Source organism: Papilio xuthus, unplaced genomic scaffold (assembly GCF_000836235.2).
Source record: "Papilio xuthus unplaced genomic scaffold, Pxut_1.1 DF828952.1, whole genome shotgun sequence".
Classification (NCBI taxonomy): Eukaryota; Metazoa; Arthropoda; class Insecta; order Lepidoptera; family Papilionidae; genus Papilio; species Papilio xuthus.
The window spans coordinates 5530877-5553408 of record NW_013529697.1 but is presented as its reverse complement, the minus strand read 5'-3'; the positions used below and the strand labels follow the sequence as shown (position 1 = coordinate 5553408).

At 33.9% G+C, this 22532-nt stretch overlaps 1 protein-coding gene across 1 annotated transcript in view; it reads right to left on the bottom strand.

Moving 5' to 3' along the window:
• heca (hdc homolog, cell cycle regulator) overlaps positions 1-22532 on the bottom strand; it is a 54975-nt gene that overhangs the window by 15890 nt on the left and 16553 nt on the right. The window contains exon 2 of the mRNA XM_013323402.1: positions 14949-15045. Coding sequence (XP_013178856.1) covers positions 14949-15045 — 97 coding nt within the window. The remainder of the gene's footprint in view (positions 1-14948; positions 15046-22532) is intronic.

Sequence of the window (22532 nt, the reverse complement as noted above, 5' to 3'; positions counted from 1 at the left end):
TCAAAACATTCTCATTTATCACATTAATAAGAATAGAGAGTAAGATTTGCTAACGAATGAAAAAGGAAGTAATTAGATTACAAAGCTCAGTCTAGCTTTTGTGTAACAATTGAGAGTTTAACAAGATGAAGAGTGATTAAAATTTTAGACGTGTTAGCGAAGGAGTCGTCGAGAAAAGTGCTCATCGTTTCAAAATAGGCACCTTTTTATCTACAGCCATCCTCGGGGATGTTAAAGGGTTTTAAGAAGACAAAATCGCGGAAAACGAAGTAAACCCGACTGCTAAAGCTGAAACCAGATTCGAGCGAACGCGTCTGGAGAATGGCGTAGATTTTCGAGATTGTAAAGGTAGCGACGTCTCGTAAAGTATTTATTTACTGTACACGGTATAACACTTTAGTGTCTTGTTCACGTCGCTTTGAGATATTACGCTTTATTCATCCATTTAAACAAAATTTAACTGAACTTTAGACGCTATTTTATTAATATTGTGTAGATGTTTACGTCTAAGACGTTTTTAACTAAAGTAGTAAAAATCCATGGTCGAGCTGCAGGTGCTGCAAAAATTTGTATTCGTGAGGACAATTTTTATGTTTCATTTTTACTCAGTCCAGTTGATGCAAAATCTCAAGATTTATTAATCTACGAACATATTAAGATAGAGTGCTTTAATTAGTGAGGTCAATGACCTGTAAGTAATTCATAGAATGGGCGAGCGAGGTGCGGTGCCGCCCGATATGGCAGGTGCGTTATGTAAGCGCGGGCGCAGGTATAGCCTGCAAATGCCACCGCGGCTCCGCACCCGCTCGGGCCAAGGTCTCGCAACAATTGAAAGTATACGTGTCGTCTATTAGTCCCTTTTATTAACTATAATTATTTAGGCGCTGATACAAATTTGATTGTTTTTATGGTGTTGTAGAAATGCCTAATATCGTGTTTTTAGCGGTAATTGTTAGTGAGATAATATACAGACTACGGATTTGAATGTACTGACAAATTACACTCCACAAAATACGCTACGTTGTCACGGACGTTAAACAGCACCTAAATTTTCCGTAGAAATAAAGGAACGATTGTAACAAGAATGTATGAATGCACATGATCAGCGTGGCCGGGAAGGTTAAGGTCTTTACGAGTTTAAAAGCGCGCAATTCCAAACATAAATTAGATAGTGCAGTCTAAGTATAGGAGGACAGAAGCGGGCGACTACCGGGTGGTTGGGGACGATGAATACGGAAGAGAGGGATGGTGCAGGCGAAGGGGTAGCCGGGGTGTTGTGGAGGGAGGGCTGCATCGCGGCCTGCACACAGACATCGTGCACACAGACATCGATCGATTAGCGGTCCTGCCGCCGCCCCACGCCACCAATATCGACCTTTGCTTTTCCGTTTTAAACTGCCCAATTGTTGCAATACAATTTATTTGTTTGCCATTGAAATGATGAGTCATCTAACCCTTTATAGTCACGTTGGCTTGTTTGGTTGTTACCAATTTAAAATGAAATAACCTTTCTGTTTATGTTTTTACTCTGATGGTACATTAGCTTAACAATGTTTGCTACTATTGTTAGTTATTTCTGCCAGACTTAACAGCTATTGTTGATTCAAGAAAAGAGATGTTATAAGGTCTACGTATAAGTTTAGGGGAAGTGGATGGCTGCATTCTCGTAGTACCACTTCATGTCAATTCCACAAGCAACAAGTTTAAACTTAAGGTAGAAACTTAGATTGCATAGCACTATGTAAACTTTCTACTTATTTTTTTTTATTTATTTACATAAGAAGGGTACAATATACATAATTACAATAAAAATGTCTATAAACCCAATTATTTATATGTGTAAATAGCTTAATATAATTAATGTTTATGCAATATTTTATCACAATTATAAACATTTTACGATAACCTCTCAACGGCAAAACACTATGGACATAATAAGAGCGTCATTTTGTTTTTATTCAAGCTTGTATCGCAGGTGTGTAGAATCTAATTACTCGAGGGCTGTGTCTTGTCTCTCGGCGTTCAACTCACGTCTCGCCGGCCGGTGATCACTTATTTAACTCGGAGGTGTCGTGATTTCATAGAAATGCATCGGAGCGAGCGTCGCACATTTTTTATTTATGAAATTTTCTTTCGCAATCGCCGCCGTAATGGAATAATTTCGATATGCCTGATCAATATTCAACTTAACACTTCTTGTGTACATTCCGCATTTATTATTCCACTGAGATACGAGATAACTGTCAGAGGGATCATAACTAAAGTATTCCACAAGCAAAAACCTCAATGTAGAAATACAGGCATGCTATGTTATGAATAAAATAATAAATCTATACCAAATACATTTAATAAATAAATTATTTTAATACGATTAGGGGGACAAATAAAAATTATGTAATTATTGCAATATTATGGAACGTAATATCGGAACTTCTTTAGTATTATTTTATAAGTCTGAATGCGAATGTTTGGATAGATGGATAGATGTTTGAAGGTATCTACAGAACGGCTGCATGGATATAGCTGAAATTTGGCATAGATGTAGAACATAGCCTGCAAGAACACATAGACTACTAATTAAGTTTATTTTTAATTCCGTGCGGACGTTGTCGCGTACACATTTATCATATATGACATGACGATGGTGACAATGTTCATGCGTATATTTGAAACCGAAGGCGTTTAAGTGAAGTTTTCTAAATTGAATTCATATTTATGCAGCTGACTGTACTGCTAACATATTATGCGTTCTGTATTAATTAAGAAATAAATGAATGTTCACAATTAAAATGTCGCCCTTTGCGATACTTCACCATCAATTAGTTACAATTTATCTAGGACCTGCCAACATCAACCGTTATACGTCAGCGCAATGACTGCCATGTAAGGACCACGATACAACGATATATAATTAAATAATTCTTTAATTATTGTAAATATTTACTGTATTCATTTTAGCTAATATTAAAACAAGTCATGTCTGAATTTAAAAACTTTTATAATATATTATGTTTGCCTATCAGATATAAATAGATGAATTCGTTGAGAAAAGGTTTTTAGAATTGCATTTTAAAATGGACTAATTACTTATAACTCATTTTTATATTTGACTAGCTGTAGCCCGCGAATACGTCCGCGCGAATTTGTAGTCTATATGTTCTTCCAGACTATGTTCTACATCTATGCTTTTCAGCGAGATCCATGAAGCTGTTCTGGACACACCTTCTAACATCTATCCATCTATACAAATATTCGCATAATATTAGTGTGATTGTACGTTTGAAAAGAAATATCATTTACTTACCAAGAATAGAAAACAAAATACAAAAACTTTATCTGAAATGAAAGCATGCGTGTAAAGGAAAAAAAGTATTTGCGACAGGAAATGACTGGAGTAGTGTAATCAGCAATAGACATAGACAAAATAACTCTCCTGATAACAGGTACGCTTATGAGTACTTTACTTTCATTGTAAATGTATGTTAGAATATTCTTAACTTAGTTCCTTTATTTTCTAATACTATAATTAAGGGTTTAACTTAAGTCTCAAGAGAGCGTTGGTGATTCAGAGGGTAAGCACTTGGCTTGCAATCTGTAGGTCCTGGGTTCGAATCCCGCCATATACTAAGGTGTTTTTCCGATTTACATATGTACATATATCCGACGTTCTTACGGTGAAGGAAAACATTGTGATGCAACCTGCACATATCTGAGAACAAATTCAAAGATATGTGTGAAGTCAACCCACACTAGGCTAGCGTGGTTGACTATGACCTTATCACACCTGGCTTATGGTAGACTCCCCCTCGGTGGAGACTTATAGTGAGCTTATGATTTAAGTCTCAATATATTACCGACAAAATGAACCGCACTAATCAACTACCAAATAAATAAATCCTAAAATAACATATTCATAATCTTAAGAACGTAAACAACAAGATCTTTCATTTCGTAGCTCAAGTCTATTAACAACTTAATTAGCTTCGTGTTAATAATACAAAATTCAACAAGATATCTCTTGCAAGTAGCGGTATAGAAACGCCAGCCTGAACAAAGCTTCGTCTCTCAACAATGTGTTTAGTTTCCAGATTAGTGCAATCCCGACCGACACCTAAACACGGATTTTAGATAACATTCAAACTCCAACCGCACTGAATATAAATGAGAATTTAGAACGCCAAAACCCGTCTTAGGGTCTTGTGCATAATTACTAAATATTATCAACCTTTAGTCGCATTTGAGACACGATGATCGCTTTAATTGATATTTATAATAGTTTGTAAATAAATATGAGACAATATATTTAAAACTTTATCTATTGTGGTCCGAATAAATGTAGTAATTCTTCACTCGGTTTGAGTCTAATAGTGTACGATAGGCTCACCACGTATGAACCTAGTGATGTATGAGAAACTTAGAAGTGTTTTGAATTATTTTGCGTCTAATATCATCTTAAAACATTCTACACTTATAGGTCTGTATGTCTGTCCATAATAAGTTTAAAAATCAATTAATTAAGTTTAATAAACACCTGAAGCTCATTGTACTTTATAAAAAAGTAAGTTGACAAGCCGAATTTTGTACGAGTCGGCAGATTTTCTAATAAGTCTGTTTGTACTGTGGAGAGGGAGTGATTTTTTTTGCGTTGTTTGATATCGGGGCAAATCCGGCAGCGAATAGGACGGCCGCGAGGGTTGCAGCGCGCAGACCGGCACGCGCCCCGAGCCCTCGCGCCCCAGCTGTTTGGTTCTATTACGATTTCAATGTCAAGTCCGATCAATACCGGCCGGGGATGTAAAATTTCGGCCGCCTTCGGCGCGTTCCGGGAGACGATGCCGAAGCCGCGGCCATACTAACCTACCGTAACTCGGGGTGCGTGCTCTCTAGACGATCAATAGCCGAGCAAGGACCTGGCTCGATTTATAAATAGCCTCGAACTTCACCTCGACCGCTGCCGTTTTCCGTGGGCGAAAGTGTTAAAATACGTCCCGGTTGCGTCACTAAAGCTTGCGTGCTTAGACACGAAAACTCAGTTTAACATTTATTCATTATCATCTATGTCACATAGGCGAATAAAGTAATGCAGCATAACTCTCATTATTTATATTAGATGCACCAACGCGGAGGAGGAGAAAGTTGGAATATCTTAACGAAACATGACAATCGAAGGCCGATGCAAATATTTGACTGAATTTCAATGCAAATAGTGCCGCCGCAGTCGGCGACGCTTGAATATCGAAAAGAAATCGCTGGAAAAATGTCCGAGACCAACTTGAATTGGAAAAACAAGTGCATTGAATTTCATCGCGAATATATTCTAAAGGCGCTAGAAATGCCAATATCCAAGCGCTTTATACCTCATCAGTATGCATAGCGAGGAGTTTGAAACTAGAAATATCCAAGATTGAATTTCCTACGCCGATTTAAAGGCCATAGATTAAAAAGTGTGTAGTCGACAGCAGAAATTAATGAAAAAAATACAAATTGAAGAGATTGAAGTTAAAGTGTAATGATGCTAGTACGCTATTGGGGAGAGTAAAGCGCGGGAAAGAGGCAATATTAAGGGACGAAAACGAGCGCTTCATTACTGCAATGCCGGCAATAACAATACGGCTAACAGCCCGTCTGCGATCCATTCAACTCCCGCTTCTACTTACAATTTTTCACTGTCAGTTGTAAAGAAACTAAGAAATTTTATACACTTTTGACATAAGTATCTGATAGTTTATATAATTTTCAACAACATGCAAACCGTAGATAAAGTACTACGATTAATCCACATTGAAGTTATAAGATAATGAAGACGTAGAGACTGACATCAAATACTAAAACTACCCAATTTGGTTTGTAGAAATTCTTGTTAAACATAAATATTCAGTAGTAAACGAAGTAAGCGTTTAATAAAAAAAAGTTTGAGCGACACTGGCTTTGTACGTTGATTTGTTTGCATGCTATTTTCATGTAAATTTAATCGCGTCTAGTCAATTAAGTCGCTGTGAGTAATGCCGTTTATAATAGGCACGGGTAAGTACATTGGATTCCTTCATACCTACAATAGTTGTTTACAATAGAACATTGTGTCGCTGAAATGTAATGTTTTAATATATTCCATCGTTGCCAGTCACAACGCAATGTCGTAACTTAGAAAACGTGAGGGTAGGTCACGTTCACACTGATAACATTTTTATTTGTCTGCTAGCTGTCGCCCGCGACTCCGTCCGCGGAGTAATAGATAATTAAATTAGTAGCCTATGTTCTTTCAGACTATGTTCTACATCAGATCTTAACAGATGTTTTAAATAGTATTTTTATTATAAAAACTGTCACTTTGTTTTCTTTACAGTATTATGTAACAGTGTAATAAAAGCCAAAGAGTAAATAAAACTGTTCTTGATTCCCGAAAAAAACTACTTTGGTTAAACTTATGTCATATCATTATTAAATTAACTGCAAAGATGAAAGGCGTTTTTATAATAAATCAATTACAATTAGCTAATTCATAAAGATGAAAATGTTTACAAGAAAAGGTACAGGATGTTTTCGTAGGCGTGAAGCCAAATCCAACTCCGCTATTTATATTAACTTTCTCACGTCGAATGGATTCGGCTTGTAGATTTTTTTCGTAAGTTTAATTTGTCGCATTATAACTGAAAAAAAGAACAGTCGTCAACAAAAATATTCACATATAAAAAGTGAATCGGACTTTTCCAAACGCTATGTCTATCAGAAAGTTTACTCCATTAAATATGTGGTTATATAAAGTATAGTGAATCAATAATTCATTTCCATAGTTATTTTCAACAATATTAAAAATATCGTCATAAAGTATTTTACATTTTTTTTTATTTAAATTTAAGTAAGATGGCGTGCATAATTGCACTTTATTCAAGCGAATACTGACGTCTTACAATTATGCTTCTTGTATTCAATGATTTTACAATAATTAAAAGGCTTTCAAGATGTGTGCCTGATTGCTACGAGAACTATAATCAAGACACGGCTGTCTCGCCGCTGCGCGCCGCACCGCTCGGGGCGATTTGTTTAGCCAATGCTTCGGCCACACCTTGCAATTATATTTTGATTATGTGGATCGTTTAACAGGGTAGAAAACATGTAAGCCAACTAGATAAATATATAAGCAGTTTTATAACCATATGGTACGTTTAATTTATATATATCAATTTATTATACAGGTCTGCCAAAACCATTGAAATATAGCATTTATATTCGAATAATTTATTTCATATCTAAAGTGTGTTATGCTCAGTATTTTAACAACGTTCGATAACGAACACTTGATATTTAATCACATTCTTTTAGCATTTTGTTGCGATAGTATATAATAAAATAGTCATGTTATAAGTAAGGTTCCTACCGTATATCATAGAAATTAGACATGAAAACGTCGTCGTCAATTATAGAAATAAAATTTAACGTTAATAATTGAATAGCAGGTAGCTAACACGATACGCAATCGGTCGACAAGCTGCCATTAGTATTTGCGATTCTATGCGCTGGAGATTTGCAAGTTGCATTGCGCCGGAGCGACGTGCTCTGTATGTAGGACGCGTGCGTGCGTCGACCCCGCGGCCGGCATCAGGGTCACAATCCCACAACACGCTACACACACAACCACGCATATTCTTGCATAACCCCAGTCACCATAAGCCCCCATCGAATCAACAATGAATTTACGATTTTAACAAACCGATTTTGGCTCCAATTCAAACATATGTTCCCTAAACATTATTAGCGTAGTTATCGAGATAATTTTAGTGGGCAACGAGTTCAACGACCGCTCTAGTTCTATTCTAGTAACCAGTCGCAAACGACAAGTAGTAACAACAACGTTGTTTCGTGGAAAACTGATTATTATCGTTGGAACTAAAAAGCAATATTACGAAATTTATTCACACAAAAAAAAAGTTATTTGCCTCTTTTTAGTCATAATTAATTGGAACAAAAAACACGTAAAGGACAACCAATGGTACGTATAATAAAAATCTCAAGAAACAAAATGTGGATAGATAGTCGTTTTTTCTAAAACTTCTATATTCTTATAATAAAGATGTTTTAATGTGATGTCAAGAGATTTTCTAATTTTTTTAAGGAATTTGATAGAAATCTATTTAACCAATTATAGCTAAAAACCTAGCCTTCGACTTAGTTTAATCATTGAAACTTTTTGTGTATATTTATAAAAAGTTTACGTAATTTTAAGTAAACAACTACCGGAAATAGCCTAAAATAGTCCGATTTGGAGATTACCTGGTCCGTATAACATACGCGCATTTTCGGATAGATAGCCAAAAAGTACCTATACGAAATACGATTATTTTATATTACATACTCCTTATTAGAGATAGCGTCGGTGGCTCAGTAGTCAAGCACTTGACTTGCAATCTGCAGGTCCTGGGTTCGAATCCCGTCATGTACCAATGTGTTTTTCGATTTTCCGATTTACATATGTACATTTATCCGACGTTCTTACGGTGAAGGAAAACATCGTGATGCAACTTGCACATATCTGAGAAGAAATTCAAAGATATGTGTGAAGTCAACCAACCCGCACTTGGCCAGCGTGGTTGACTATGGCCTAGTCACCCTTAACTTAGGGTAGGCTCCGAGCCCCTCGGTGGGGACGTATAGTGTGACTGATGATGACGATGATGATGACTCCTTATTATTAGATAGATCTTTATATGTTTAGATAGATACTATTCATAACTCCATAAAAGAACTTGACAGTATAACATGTGTTTTTTGTACATCTGTTTTTAATAATGTTAAAGACTTTGTTTATGTAATAAATAGTAGTTTGTAAAATTAGAAATAATTATTTAGTGGACTACTACTAGGAAGTTAGTAGGAAGTAGTTATGATAAGAGGCGTGTGGAGAGGCATTCATCTGTCATATCTAGTTGCACACGCGATCGCCAGCCGCGTGGGTGAATGGCGTAGGACGGAAACTTGAATTGCACCCAGACGCGTACACAAGCTACAATTCAATAATAAATTACACAAATACACTTGCATATTGACTTTTAAGTATATACAGAGATAAAACTCAGCCTCTCCGCAATAACTCATCTATTTTATAGTTCTAGTTATTAAAAAAATACGACAGGAATAAGTCCATTACATTAGTAAGATACGCAAACAAGGATTTTATCGATTCGATTCGATACATCGCTTACAAAAACCGGCTCTATACTAGTTACCGTGTACGTGAAAATAAGTACTTGCGATAATTAAAAAAAAACTCGATTTAGAGTTACACGAAATGTTCACGCTTACAAAGTTCGCACGGACTTTTCCTTTTATAGCCAATCCAAGTTTGTGTCGAAATATATGGACACTACTAAGAATATGTGCAAGACACATCAGTTGCGCCATCGTATGTTAGTAAATTCCGATCGACTTAAGGGTCTGCTCAAAAGCGATTACTTATCACGAATCTCTGGATCGAAGTAATAACGTACGCTGTTCTTACGAAACGGTTTGATATTTGAAACTAGTTTGTATTGCGCCAGTGTATCGTAAAGTTCTGCAAGTTTTTCTATCCTATGAAAGTTGCCTCGACGGAGCTATCGCGCCAGCCCTATTGTATCTATTAGCCGCTACTTTCTCATTTCTTGCCGTTTACGGTCCGTTAAGAAAATCGAGATACATTTGTTATGCCTGTTTGTAGCGTTGTTGAGGAATTGCTACATAATTGTCGGACTGTCTTTTAAATTTATTTTTATCTTTTCATGAAATAAATTTGTAATTTGTAGAAATATTTATCAAAGTGAATTTAGCCGCCCGAAATTTCATCTAAATAAACACATAGTTTCTGTTAAGATTTCTAACAATGAATCTATTTTATTATAAAGTGCGGGAATAAATACATCGAGTAAAAACATTAATAATACGTATAAGGAACCTTGAGAGAGAGATCGGGTGTCAGCGGATTCTGTTACGCGAATGACTGAGAACTCTTCACATCGTCGACCCATTGCATAAAAAATATACATATTCACAACGTAAATATAAAAAATAAATTAACATTCACATAGAGAACAAAAATAAATTCTTATTGTATATGTTTTAAAATCTCCAATACAAGTTAATGTATAGTCATATTCAAATAAAATGAATACGTTCCTTGCAAGCACCGTGCAGTGGGAAGACATAAAAGTCGTTTAAAATATAATAAAAATATACTTTTATCTTTTGATACGTCTCCTTCCTTAGTGAGTCTTAGATATTACAAATTTATGTCTACCTCCGCCTTTGACTTTATCAATGCGATATTTAAAATTTTATGCAAAATAAGAAGTAGATTTTGCATAATTGTATCGAATTATGGGTGAAAAAACTAACGCCTTTAAAATTAATAAAAAGTAAAGTATAACAGTTATCAATATCTATTAGAACCTATCTAAAAACTTATTTAAATAACTATTGAATAAACACTTTCTAACTAGCTTCTACCCGCGACTCCGTCTACGCAGAATTAAAAAAAAACTTAATTATAGAATCTATATTTTACCTGATTTTTTTTCTACATCTATGCCGAATTTCAGCGAGATCGTTGAGGTCATTTTGGTGATCTTTTGGAGACCTAACAAACATCGACCCTACCACCAACCATTTATATATATATTAAAATTACCTCAAAATAGAAAATAACAACGCTAATATTTTACAGATTTTCATATAAGTGTCAGATTTTGCTTTTTGACTATCTATAATATAAATGCCCATTTATATATGTGATAGAATTTTATCTGTCGTGTATGTGAAATTGTGATTGAATGACCACGTCCCATGGCGGAGACCGGTCTTTGCGATCAATATGCCGGTAGACAAGGTACCATAAATAGCAGCATGGTAGCTGTAATGACTCGATGTCTCGCGAAAACGTGCCCCAACGTCGTTATCAATCAAGCTTAGTTTCATACCAGTTTAATCCAGGCATTCACTGATATGCTTATATTTTTCTTGACTTTCCAAGACTTTCAAGATGCCAAGATGGCAAGAATTCGATTATTATCTGATATTATTTTAAAGAATAATAATTCGACAGATTGTTTGGGATAACTTTATACAAAAACTATTAAAATACCAGTTGTCGCTAGCGAAATTGTCCGCGCGGAGTTAAAAAAAACTTAATAAGTAGCCTATGTGTTCTTTTAGACTATGTTCTACATTTGTATAATACCAAATTTCATAAAGATCCGTTGAGCCGTTCCGGAGATAACTCCAAACAAACATCCATTCATCCATCCCTATATTCGCATTTGTAATATTAGTAAGATGGCATCAATAAAAAGCATGAATACTAAATTTTTCTTAGCGTTTTATCGTTTTATTTAGATTTTATCAAATTTATTAAGAGCGTAAGGATAAAATTAGATTGAATTTTATTAATTAATTTATCATGCAAAACAAATATTAAATTAAAATAATCGATTTTAAATGTTCTGACTATTTAACACACTATTAGTCTATCTTTTCCTCGTAAATACAAAACAAAATATACTATTTCCTATGAGCTATACGATTTCTGATTAGTAATACACCAATTTATAATATAAAATAGTATGTTAAAATAACACGTTTTTTTTTTAAATACTTGTGTTTTGAAGGAACATAATTTATTATTCAAATAAGTTCTTAATACTATCAGAATTGTTCGTTGTATTGCAAAAAAGGCAATTTTTTTTTTTGTTCAATTATTTTCACCAATAAAATTGTCAACAACAGTAAATATATGCGTGTTCCTAAGCATACATAGTACAAATAAACAAATATCATAAAATAAAATTGCATTGCTTATTTCATACAAAATGTGGTTATCGTCCTAATTTTATTTTTATTCTACATCGTGTAATGACTAGAAATAAGTTTAGATTGACCCTTACATTATTTTATTACAGATAAATGAATAGGTAACGCAAGCAAGCAACAAAGGTTGGCCTTTAACATAAATCATTCTGTACGAAGCAATTTTCATTGAATTAAAGCACACAAATAAAATTTATGATTTTATTAACCTTCTTCGTGGTTGTGGCGTTGGAAAACAATAGCTCAATCTATGATTCACATTGCAGATTTGCTTGTTACAGAAAAAAAAACATCGTCGGACAGCGTAAATTGTTGTGGGGAATTAATTAAAGTTGTAAAGCAAAATGAATTGTTTGAATATCCGAACACAATATACGGTTTTACGACGACCGACGATTAAGTTGTAAGCCTGAATATCTTTTTTAAAACCAAACGTTTTAATTCCCGAGGGTTTTGATTGTGAACGAACTTTTTAATACGGAGAGACATTCTTCAAACCAAGCAAGTCTTCGTGTTCGTGTGGTTTCTTCAAAAAAGGAAAAATAAAAAGTTGTTTGAGTTAATTTCGTTCAACACAATCTGTATAGCTTAAAAACTATGCACTTTGCAATACGTGCCATGTTAAACAACGCAAATCCGATCATTGTCCATCAATTCAACCTGGAGCAAATCGTAAATTGGTCCTGGCATGGAGAAACAACCTCTCCGTTCGAGCGACACATTGCATTCGGGTGCAATTTTTCGCGCGCCAAATTCCAAAATGGCGGACAAACGAAACGGCACAAAGCGTGCACATACGAAACAATTACTCAATCGGCGCGACAGTAAAAATATGCACTTACTGCGCTTACTGCAACAAGCGTTGGGCAGCAATAAATATGAAACAATCGCGGGTTAAAAATAGACGGGCGCGGCGGCCGGCGGTCGGCTGGCGGTGCATTGACCGTAGGTTGACATACAACGGGCTCAAGGCCCACAGAGATTAGATACCGGCGCTGCATAACAAACATATAACGAGCGACAATTGCAAAATAATTCGACGTGAGCGCAGCGCGGTGGCGTGCCATCAAATGCTGGGCTTTGTTCGATTATGGTCTGCCTTTGGCAAGGAAAAACGCTACGACCGACACGGCTCGGCTGAACCGCGTTTGTCTTGCGTTACAAAATTTTTGTAAATAATAAATTGAACCCATTTAGGGCCAATCATAGTTTTAAGAAATTTACCAAAAATAAATCTTTACCCATTTGCAAAAAACTTTTAGTCATAATTTTTAATTATATATTTAATAGTATCATATCAAATGCCATATTCTTTGCATATAAAAAAATTATAACACATGTAAACGGGTGCGTGTTTTATTTGTATAAATCTAGCCGAAAGCGGACTGGGCGCGGCGCCGCGGGTTTCATTCCTATAAAGCGCCTACTACCGGCATACTATTAAATTACAACGAATTTACGTTTATTCGTTTACGAAACTTATATGTTTCACGGTGACCATTGTTTATTTAAATAAAGGATAATCCTCAAGATTTGACAACTTCTTAGGTTATTAGGTATCGTAAATACGTGTTTCGTAAATTCTTTAATAAGACAGATGCGAAGATTAGAAAAGTTAAAAAAATCTACAGCGTCGATCAAACATTAGACAAAAGTCAGTAATACAAAGCGAAGTCCTTATGCAGAGAAATTGATATATATGAATTACACGAAAATTTTCAAAAAAAATGTTTAAATTAGCATTGCTTTGTCACCCTAGTAATCGTCGCAGCCATACGGGCGCCTCCACTGACAGCTCTTTATCGCGCGGGGCGTCATCCTGGGTCTTTATGGCGACACCAGCGAAGGTAAACTTTCAACACGGGCCCGGACTATAAAAGTGTTTTATCGTTATTCTAAACCAAATTTATCTTGTTAAGATAAAACTTTGTGACTATCGTTTATAAAATGTAATATAATTTTTGAATATAGTCATAATGAATTGCTGTATGTCTGTTTAGAGTAACCTTAACTGCTAGAAGATAAGATATATCGAAATGTTACAACTCAAAAATACCAAAAAATGTATCTACTAACTAGGAGACAAAAATAAAAAAATCTTGCAAAGGCGCAAAGCTAAGAAATCATAATACTTAAAGATGTCCTACTTCAGTTAAATTTAAAAAACGCAAAAGCTGTAATAATTCTTATTTTATGCATCTAAATGCTAATCTTTATGTAAATATTAGAGGCAGTCTGTCATTTGATCAGAAAAGCTTTGAACTTCATTTCAAGTCATTGTATTTTACTTGGAGTTTGAAATTATGATCGATGTTAGCATTACAATAGTTTTATGTGAGCTCTGGGACTTAAATCGCAGGCTAAAGTACGACGGACAATGCGGCCGTGGGTTGAACAGGAAAGCGACCGATAAAGTCCTGTGTTCAAATCGTAAACTCTCAGAGGACTTACTAATATATGCTTCAAACGAGAAATGCCTTTAACTTTTTAAATGCTTTTCATGCAACATGAGACAAAAAAGACTGGCCGAATGGTCCACAATATTTTTTTATAAAAAAAGAGTAAGTTATTTTTAAAAGTCAAGCACAAAAATTGAAATGAGAAATGTAAAAATTATATCAAGCAGACGATGAAAGTATCTGAAAATCATAACACAAATACAAAACAGAAAAAGTAATCAATTAGAATACAGCAAATAATAAACAAATATCCATCAAGCAGAGAATCTATTTGCACCACCAAAAATAAAACAATAAAAAACATAAAAATAAAACAAAGTTAACTTCGCTAAAAACCGTGAGACGTAAATGCAGTTAAATTGTGAACGTCTGTTGTAAGTCTGCCGCTATTAAAACCTGTTATGTAACTTTAAAATTACATCTTATAAAACAACACAGATTATCAAACATTCAAAACATAACTTATGGGCGTGGAATTAAAAACAAAAAACGGAGTTAGCATCCGATGCATTATTCAAATCTGATTCTATTCATTCACATCCATACAGGAGTAGTTACATGATAACAACCATACATCCATCCAAACAATTACATTAGCAATAGTCTAATACAAAGAAAGTTAAGTATGTTACTTAAACTATAATAATAAGCGCTTACCTTAATTTGATAAGAGTTGACTTTATGCTTCGGCAAAAGATTGAAGGTTGAGAAATCGAGTCGCCTGGAGAATATGCCGTTTGCGCCAGCGCCGGCTCTGTAAACAAAAAAAAAACCGTTGAAAACAAGTTGCCATTTAAAAAACACTAGCTGTCAACTAAAAAAAAACAAGTCAATTAAAAAAAAACTTAGTAGCCTGTGTTCATCCAGACTATGTTTTACATCAATGCCAAATTTCAGCGGTATTCGTTCAGCCGTTCTCGAGATACCTTCAAACAAACATTCGTTTACCAATGTAACATTGTTTTTATTTCCGTTAATTACTATCTATATTAAATAAAGTCTTACTTGTCAAACTTGATAGATATTTCATTATCTCATTGATATTTTATCTGATTACCTCAAGGTAAGTCGGTGCAATAAAGTAATAAGATAGGAACGTTAAAAAGATAAAAGCTCGCTTGATTAATATCCAAATAAAACTTTCCAAATACACGTTTATACAATTTAAAAGTGCAATATATCAAATAAATGCAATTATTATTAATCAATAGATAAATCTATTTTGTATTTTTAATTCAAAATCAACCCAAAATATATTTATTGTAACATTGAAACTGATGAGTAACATTTCAATATCATATTAAATAATTCAGTCAGTTTTAATTCCATTTCAAAATGCAAAAAATGTCAAAAAAGAAATCTCGAAAATAACCCATGACAAATGAAAAGAATGATATCAAGACATTTTGTTGAAGCTATTAGAAAATATATTAAGCAAAAACCGGTTGTAGATATACTAAAATATTGTTACATTCAAGAAAAACACGCGCTGCATTCAAATCGTGTTGATCGAGAAATAAAGCGTGTTATAAACTCATCTCATTACACGAATCAAAATCCAATTTGCTATAGTTCAATTTGCGAACCGCTCGAGCGACATTTCGTGACGGCGGATTCGAAACATTTAATAAAATACTAAAACACGACAAAATGGCAGCTTTAATGTTTCAAGTCGCACCGGGGATTTCGGGGCAAAGACAATTATATCAATTGCTTCAATATAAAAGGTAATTTTTATTTAGCATTCATATATCCTTTGTCTATCTATGTAATGCACTTATTTTATTTTAAACCAACAGTTTGGTACGTCTGAAATTTTAAGTCGACGCACGCCTAAAGACCCTTGTCGTAAGTAATACATAAACATCGTAACTAACATATATATATACATATATGCACATATGTATGCGCAAATATGTATATAAGAACTCTAAAATTCCGTAATCTCCACCTGTCCCTATAAGTTACAAACGTGTATTTGTTTAAACAAACGATGTAACAAAATGTTTAAATAAATAAGAAGATCTATGTATAAAGATTTCTTTCTATTTTATTGACAGCATACTGGCCTAAAATATTTACTTAGTTTTGTCTAGTTAAAATTAAGCCAGTGAGCCCATACAGTCCATGCCAGTCCAGTGCTACAGTCCTACTGTACTGTCATAACATAAACCATATGTAAAGACAACAAAGTAACCATTTAATATACATAATTTTATTATTCAACGCTGCAAATGTACTAGCGGTTTAGCAAAAACGAAACGCAAGACGTCAAGGTTGCGCGAAAAAACTTGTTTTTTTTCATTGTCAAGGCCAACCGAATTAGATACCGAGTCTCGTATCTCACCGGGGCGTGTCAACGCGGCGTTCTGTTTACATTCTCGAGCCGATAACAAAAAAAAAATATAGCGCGATAACAACTTTGATGCGAATATTTTATAGTTCTCGAACTCTTTATTATTTAGCATGTAATCATTTAACTTGTTTTCGAACAGATTCGACTTAATTATATAACGTCAACTGTTTGTTTTTCAAACGATTTTGTCTACTTGTGATGCAAATCTCGCAATCTGTTTTTTAAGTGTGAATCGTTGAATTTTAGGAATTTTCCTGTACGTGTTTTTCTTAGCTTAGTGTCTGAGAATATAATATCGAATATTTATGTTTTTGTAAAACTGTATTTTTTAGAAATAGAAATATTTTTTATAATAATTTTAACATTGCTTCAGAACCTGCAACCTATAACTAAGTACTATTAACCGTTGAGAGAAAAAAAATATTTGGTCGAGTGAACGTGTAAGGGTTAGTCATGAGAACAAGGCAACGGAAGTTCGCTCGGTTTAATGTAGGTAACCTTGAGGGCTTACAATGCCTTAGTTATTTTAATGTAATCAACAAAAAAAGGCACAACAGACCGCGCGCCCGTTACATAAGCACGTAATAAGATATCAAGTTAAACTTCCTGTGGTCTTGATATTTGATATCTCGAACAATTCAGTGTAACTTTCTAACTGTTGAACAACAAACTTGGATTACTCATAACAAAATTATTATAAACAACATTTTTACAACAAAAAATAATTTATAGATATTTAATGATATACTGTTAAATAGAACGTAAAAGAAAGAAATTAACAACCGGCCAGTCATTTAAAATTAAACGATTGAATTTAAATTAACATACGAAAAATTAAAATATTCCGTGCCACTGCGCATTTGTTTTTTAAATACAATGTAATAAAAGTGCTTGCTTGCGAGACAAACGTTTTTTTTTTCTTCGAATCGATAGTGTAGCGAATGCAATATGGCGAACTTGGCCTTGAACGCGGAATAAAAATAGCGATGTTGTTTCGACTTGACTTTATATCAAAATTGCGGGCGGACCGCGCGCCTCTGTAAACGAATGATTTTATTTTATTCTGCGCCCACGCAGTTTTGTTTACTACACAATATTTAGCATGGAACATTCTTGATACTAGATGAGTTTTACTACAGAAATAATCATTTGTTTCTCTATGCCTATGCCATATTTACTTTTATTCTAGTTGGATAATTGTCAGTGTAGTATTACGACTTCGAAATAAGTAAATTTCAATAGTGTACCAGGTAATTAGACGAATAGTGTCATAGTAGTAAACTATGGTAAACATCGGTTGTTACTTAAGAGTTAAAAGCTATTACGAATTGTAATTTGACGGATTTAAGATGTCTTACATAAACATTTGCTTAAAACAAATTAGTCGTAGGATATTATGAAGCATGCAGTTTCTACATTCTTGTAAACTGACGTAAAATAATGTCATATTTTAGATACCAATTTAAAAATTACGCGAATATTTTAAATATAAACAAAAGATTGACACATTAAATTTGGAAGGGAGAGTGTAGCAATCGTAAAACCTTCCCTAGAACTTGAAGATAAGCAACATAGAAAGGTAGGAACTACTTCTACTTACTAACATACTGGCTAATGTCTGTGTCGATTAAAAGCAATGGTCTTGATGAATTATCAATGTTTATGTATATATGTATATAAATTCCTCTAACGTCAACTGACACTGAAACATAAAAACAAAACCTCATACATGTTGCGACCTTCCCTGCAGCAAAGTTTTAAGAAAAATATTTACAGAAGCAAAGCAAATTTAAAGCCTAACCTTTAAAACGTAGATAAATATACATTGTCACATTGCAGTTACACGAATAAACAAATTCAATATTTTACAAACGTAAAACAAATCATTAATAGTATGCTGAGACATCGTTAATTATAAATACTAAGGTACAGTGGTCGAGGCATGCAGCAAATCTGTATCTTGTAGATTTACGATGTCTTTAAACTATCGTTTTATTGTAAGTAAGCGTACAAACGATGTTTAAGTTAAGTTAAGATAATCTGTACGTCCATTGTGGATTGAAAGTAGCTTGTGTTGGTGGGAGTCGCGCGGGAACCGGTCCGGCGCTTTCTCATTGAGCTCAGAGCATTCAGCCCACGTAGGCCCAGGGTGCAGCCGGCAAATAGAACTAGAATATCGTGATTGGGGGTCAACACTAACAAACGCCAATGGCTTGAAGGAATGAATTGTCACTGGAAAAGTTTTCTAAGCCTCACTGTAGTAATATAAATCCGAAATGATCTTCTTTATAAAAAGATTTGGGTAAAAATTTAATAATTTTTTTTAATGTTTTTTCTAAGATTATGATTTTGCAATAGTTGACGAATTTATAGAATAATGTGTGACATAGAGGTAAGTCGTGCATACAACAAAATGTATGTAACAACCGTCAAGGTGCCTTTGTGGCGCCATTTGAATACAGAAAGAACGTGCTTCGAAATTTCCTATGATACGCCTACACAATCGTCAGGTATATGCTGATGTTGACGCCATGTCAATACATCGCTTGAATTAGCCAACAAAACGCAAATGGAATTTAAAAACTAGTTTTGGATAAGGAATAAACCAAATATAGGTAAAATAAACAGCCATATGCATTTTAATTTGTTTTTTACTTTACAATAAATATCTAACCAACAAACAAAATAAAAGATCTTGCACAAAAATGTATTAAATGTCGAATGCAAAAGATTCTTATCTGCCTCCAACTGTATAAGGTAACAAAGTGTCTTACTGTTTTGTTTTTTTATAAAAAAAAAAAAACATGAATTCGCGAGCAAGGTCAACATGTTAAGTACCATTAATACCTGTCAGATATGCGCCGTTTATTTTGTTTAATATAATAATAAAATATAATCAGCAATTCTCAATTGTAATATTTTATAATACGATTGCCGAATGATAAATTTAATGTTTACATAATATTTAACAAAACAAATGCTAAAAAGCATAATTAAAAGTCAATAATTAATTGTGGATAATAACTTAATAGTCACAAAAAGAAACCACAGGCTGCATGCATTTTAACGTCCATCGCTGTTTTAAAATTAGTCACATCAACAGTGCCGTTTGCGGTGGTGGATATTAACTATATTAAAAAAAAACATATATCTATAAAACAGAACTACTTAGGTGTCGAACTGTGTCCTTCCAGATCATGTTCTATGTGTGTGCCAAATTTTATCGTGTTCAGTTCAGACCTTCAAAAAACATCCATCCATGTAAACTATTGCATTTATTATTTAAGTAAGATAGTAAGAAGTAAGGGGTAAATAAAGCTTAATATTGTTCAAATATGTAAAATTGACTGAAATAATCGAGCATAATTATTGTCCATTTATAACTTGAAGTTAACAATAGTCTATAGTATTTGAGTAAACAAGCATAAGATAATATTTCTTTAATAATGCGTCACGATGCAACCTGCCCAGACGATAAAGGCGGGCGAATTCCAGCCGCGTTGAGCATTGTAAACAAGCAAAGACCTTGGCCTCGGCCGCACAATGGGCCCCACTAAATTCGATTACCTAACATGCTGCGCAGTTGTTTTGCTCACGATTTTTAACCATATAAAGCGAACAGACGTTCGCCCCTTCATAAAATGTTTTTAAATTCGTGAATACGGCATATAAGCTTTTTAGATTAAAGATTTAGATAGGTTATTTCAAGGACCGGTTTTTTTTTCTATGTTAAATATCATAGGGCCTTAAGGGTAGTCGAATTTGCGTCGTAGAATTTTACAATCCAGTAAACACACGTATTTTAATATGTTGAAATTCGATTGAACCAATTTTTTTTGTATAATAAAACATGAGTAAATTTTAAGAACGTATTGGCAACTAACATTTATAAAGGCCGGAAGCTAAGTTCTAAATATAAATCAGAGTATAAACATTGACTGTGAACTTCCGAGACCATAGTCTCTGTTTATAACATATTGTCAGAGACAATGACAGGGATAACGATATATTTTATACAGATATTTTTGTCTCGGAAACCCACTGTGAGATAACAAAGGCGGGTTCAAGGTAACATAAGCCCTCATTAGGATTCCAGAAAGTGTTCCGCATCGCTCGCATCACAAACAAAGGAGCCGATCGCTTTGGTATCGAATAATTTCAAGGTGGAAATAAATGTAGAATTCCCTCATTAATGCCAACGAATCAAAATATTTCTTAGAACGGAGGCGTTGGTTAAGAAACGGAATTTGCTTACAATGTTACAAAACGTTTAGGTTTACTTCTAAGTATTGATAAAATAATTATAAGTAGTATTGTTACTTTGTTGAATTTGACTGTAGCTTTAAAAGTAAACAAAACATTAAATTTGTATAATTTAATCTCGACGTGTTCAAATGTTACATGATAAACATATTGTTATTGTAACTATGTACATGAAACAACAATTTTCGTGACTAACATAAATAAGACAGAATATTAATTATTGGTAAATAAATTATTGAGTAATCGGACGTAATTTTTGATGAATAAAATTGATTATTTGTAAGTGATTTTCTTTAACAATTTAAATAGAATCGATAAATAAAACATTGCATAAAATATTATTATATTTAAATTTTCTAATTTGATTTTTGAGATGCAGAATATACTTTTTTAAAAAGAACATCAATTAAGAAATCTCTGGGAACACAATAAAATGGAGAGAAGTAATTTTGTGACGTCAAACAAAATAGTCGAAAACAATAATATATTATTGAAATCGAACCAGTTTTCGGCCATTAATTATTTAAGAAAAAAACGAAATGCCACATTTTTTACCTGTCCTGGCCTCAATAACAAGATGGCTTCTTTTAGCGTTTAAGCTCGAAATAACGTATGTTGATTCACAAAGCGAAAAAAAAATTATACATTTGATTTTTAAAGGTAAAAATTTATTACAAACTACCTGATTCTGGACAAGTTGCATTTGCATATTTTTCTTGCTCTTTATAAATATCACTTGTTTTACATAAATAAATAAAAACTATAATATAGATGCACTGTTATAACTATTTAAGCTCTTAGTAAACTGTTTCCTTGTATGGAAAAGTTTTGAAACTTGAAAATGTCACAAGCTCTTGTTTGGTAATAAATATTGTAAAAGCGAAAGTTTGGATGAATGGACGGATGATTGTTTGTTAGAAGATATCTCCAGAACGGCAGCATGAAGCCCGATGAAATTTAATAAAAATATAGAACACAGTCTTGAAGAATTAAGCTACCTATGATCCCGAAAATATGTATGGTTCCCGTGAGATACGTTTGATCCAGATATTTGCTCGATAACTCCGCAACGATTTAACACACATTATTAATATTTGGCACAGATATAGAACAAATGTCGAGGAATAATTTTCTCCTATTTCTTATTTCTGCACAGACGAAAGTCGCGGGCAAAAGCAGTAGGGGAAGCCTTAGAGATTATCATTTTGGTCTCTAAATCTCTCACAAATCTATGTTTATAAACCAGACACCGCATAAAAGGAGTCAAACATAGTCTTATTGGCACTTGACAAGAGCCGAGCGTTGTAATTGCACATTAAGTTAGCGCGGTTGATACTTGAAGCGTTATGTTTTGCATTGCTTACAGCTTAGCCTTCAACTTGCACTCTTGAAACGTACAGACCACAAATGTTTCTGGTAACACGGGTTTCCATTGTCGAAATACTTATATCAAAAATAAAAATTGACCAAAACAAAACCGTTGTTTAAACTTTGGCAAACATTCGAGTAATGCCAACGTAAGAAAAAGTAAAGTAAGATATTGTTTGTTTACACGTGTTTTAACCCATTGACTGCTGGTGATATTATAGATGTCAATATGATAAAAAAGTTTGTTTTTCCCT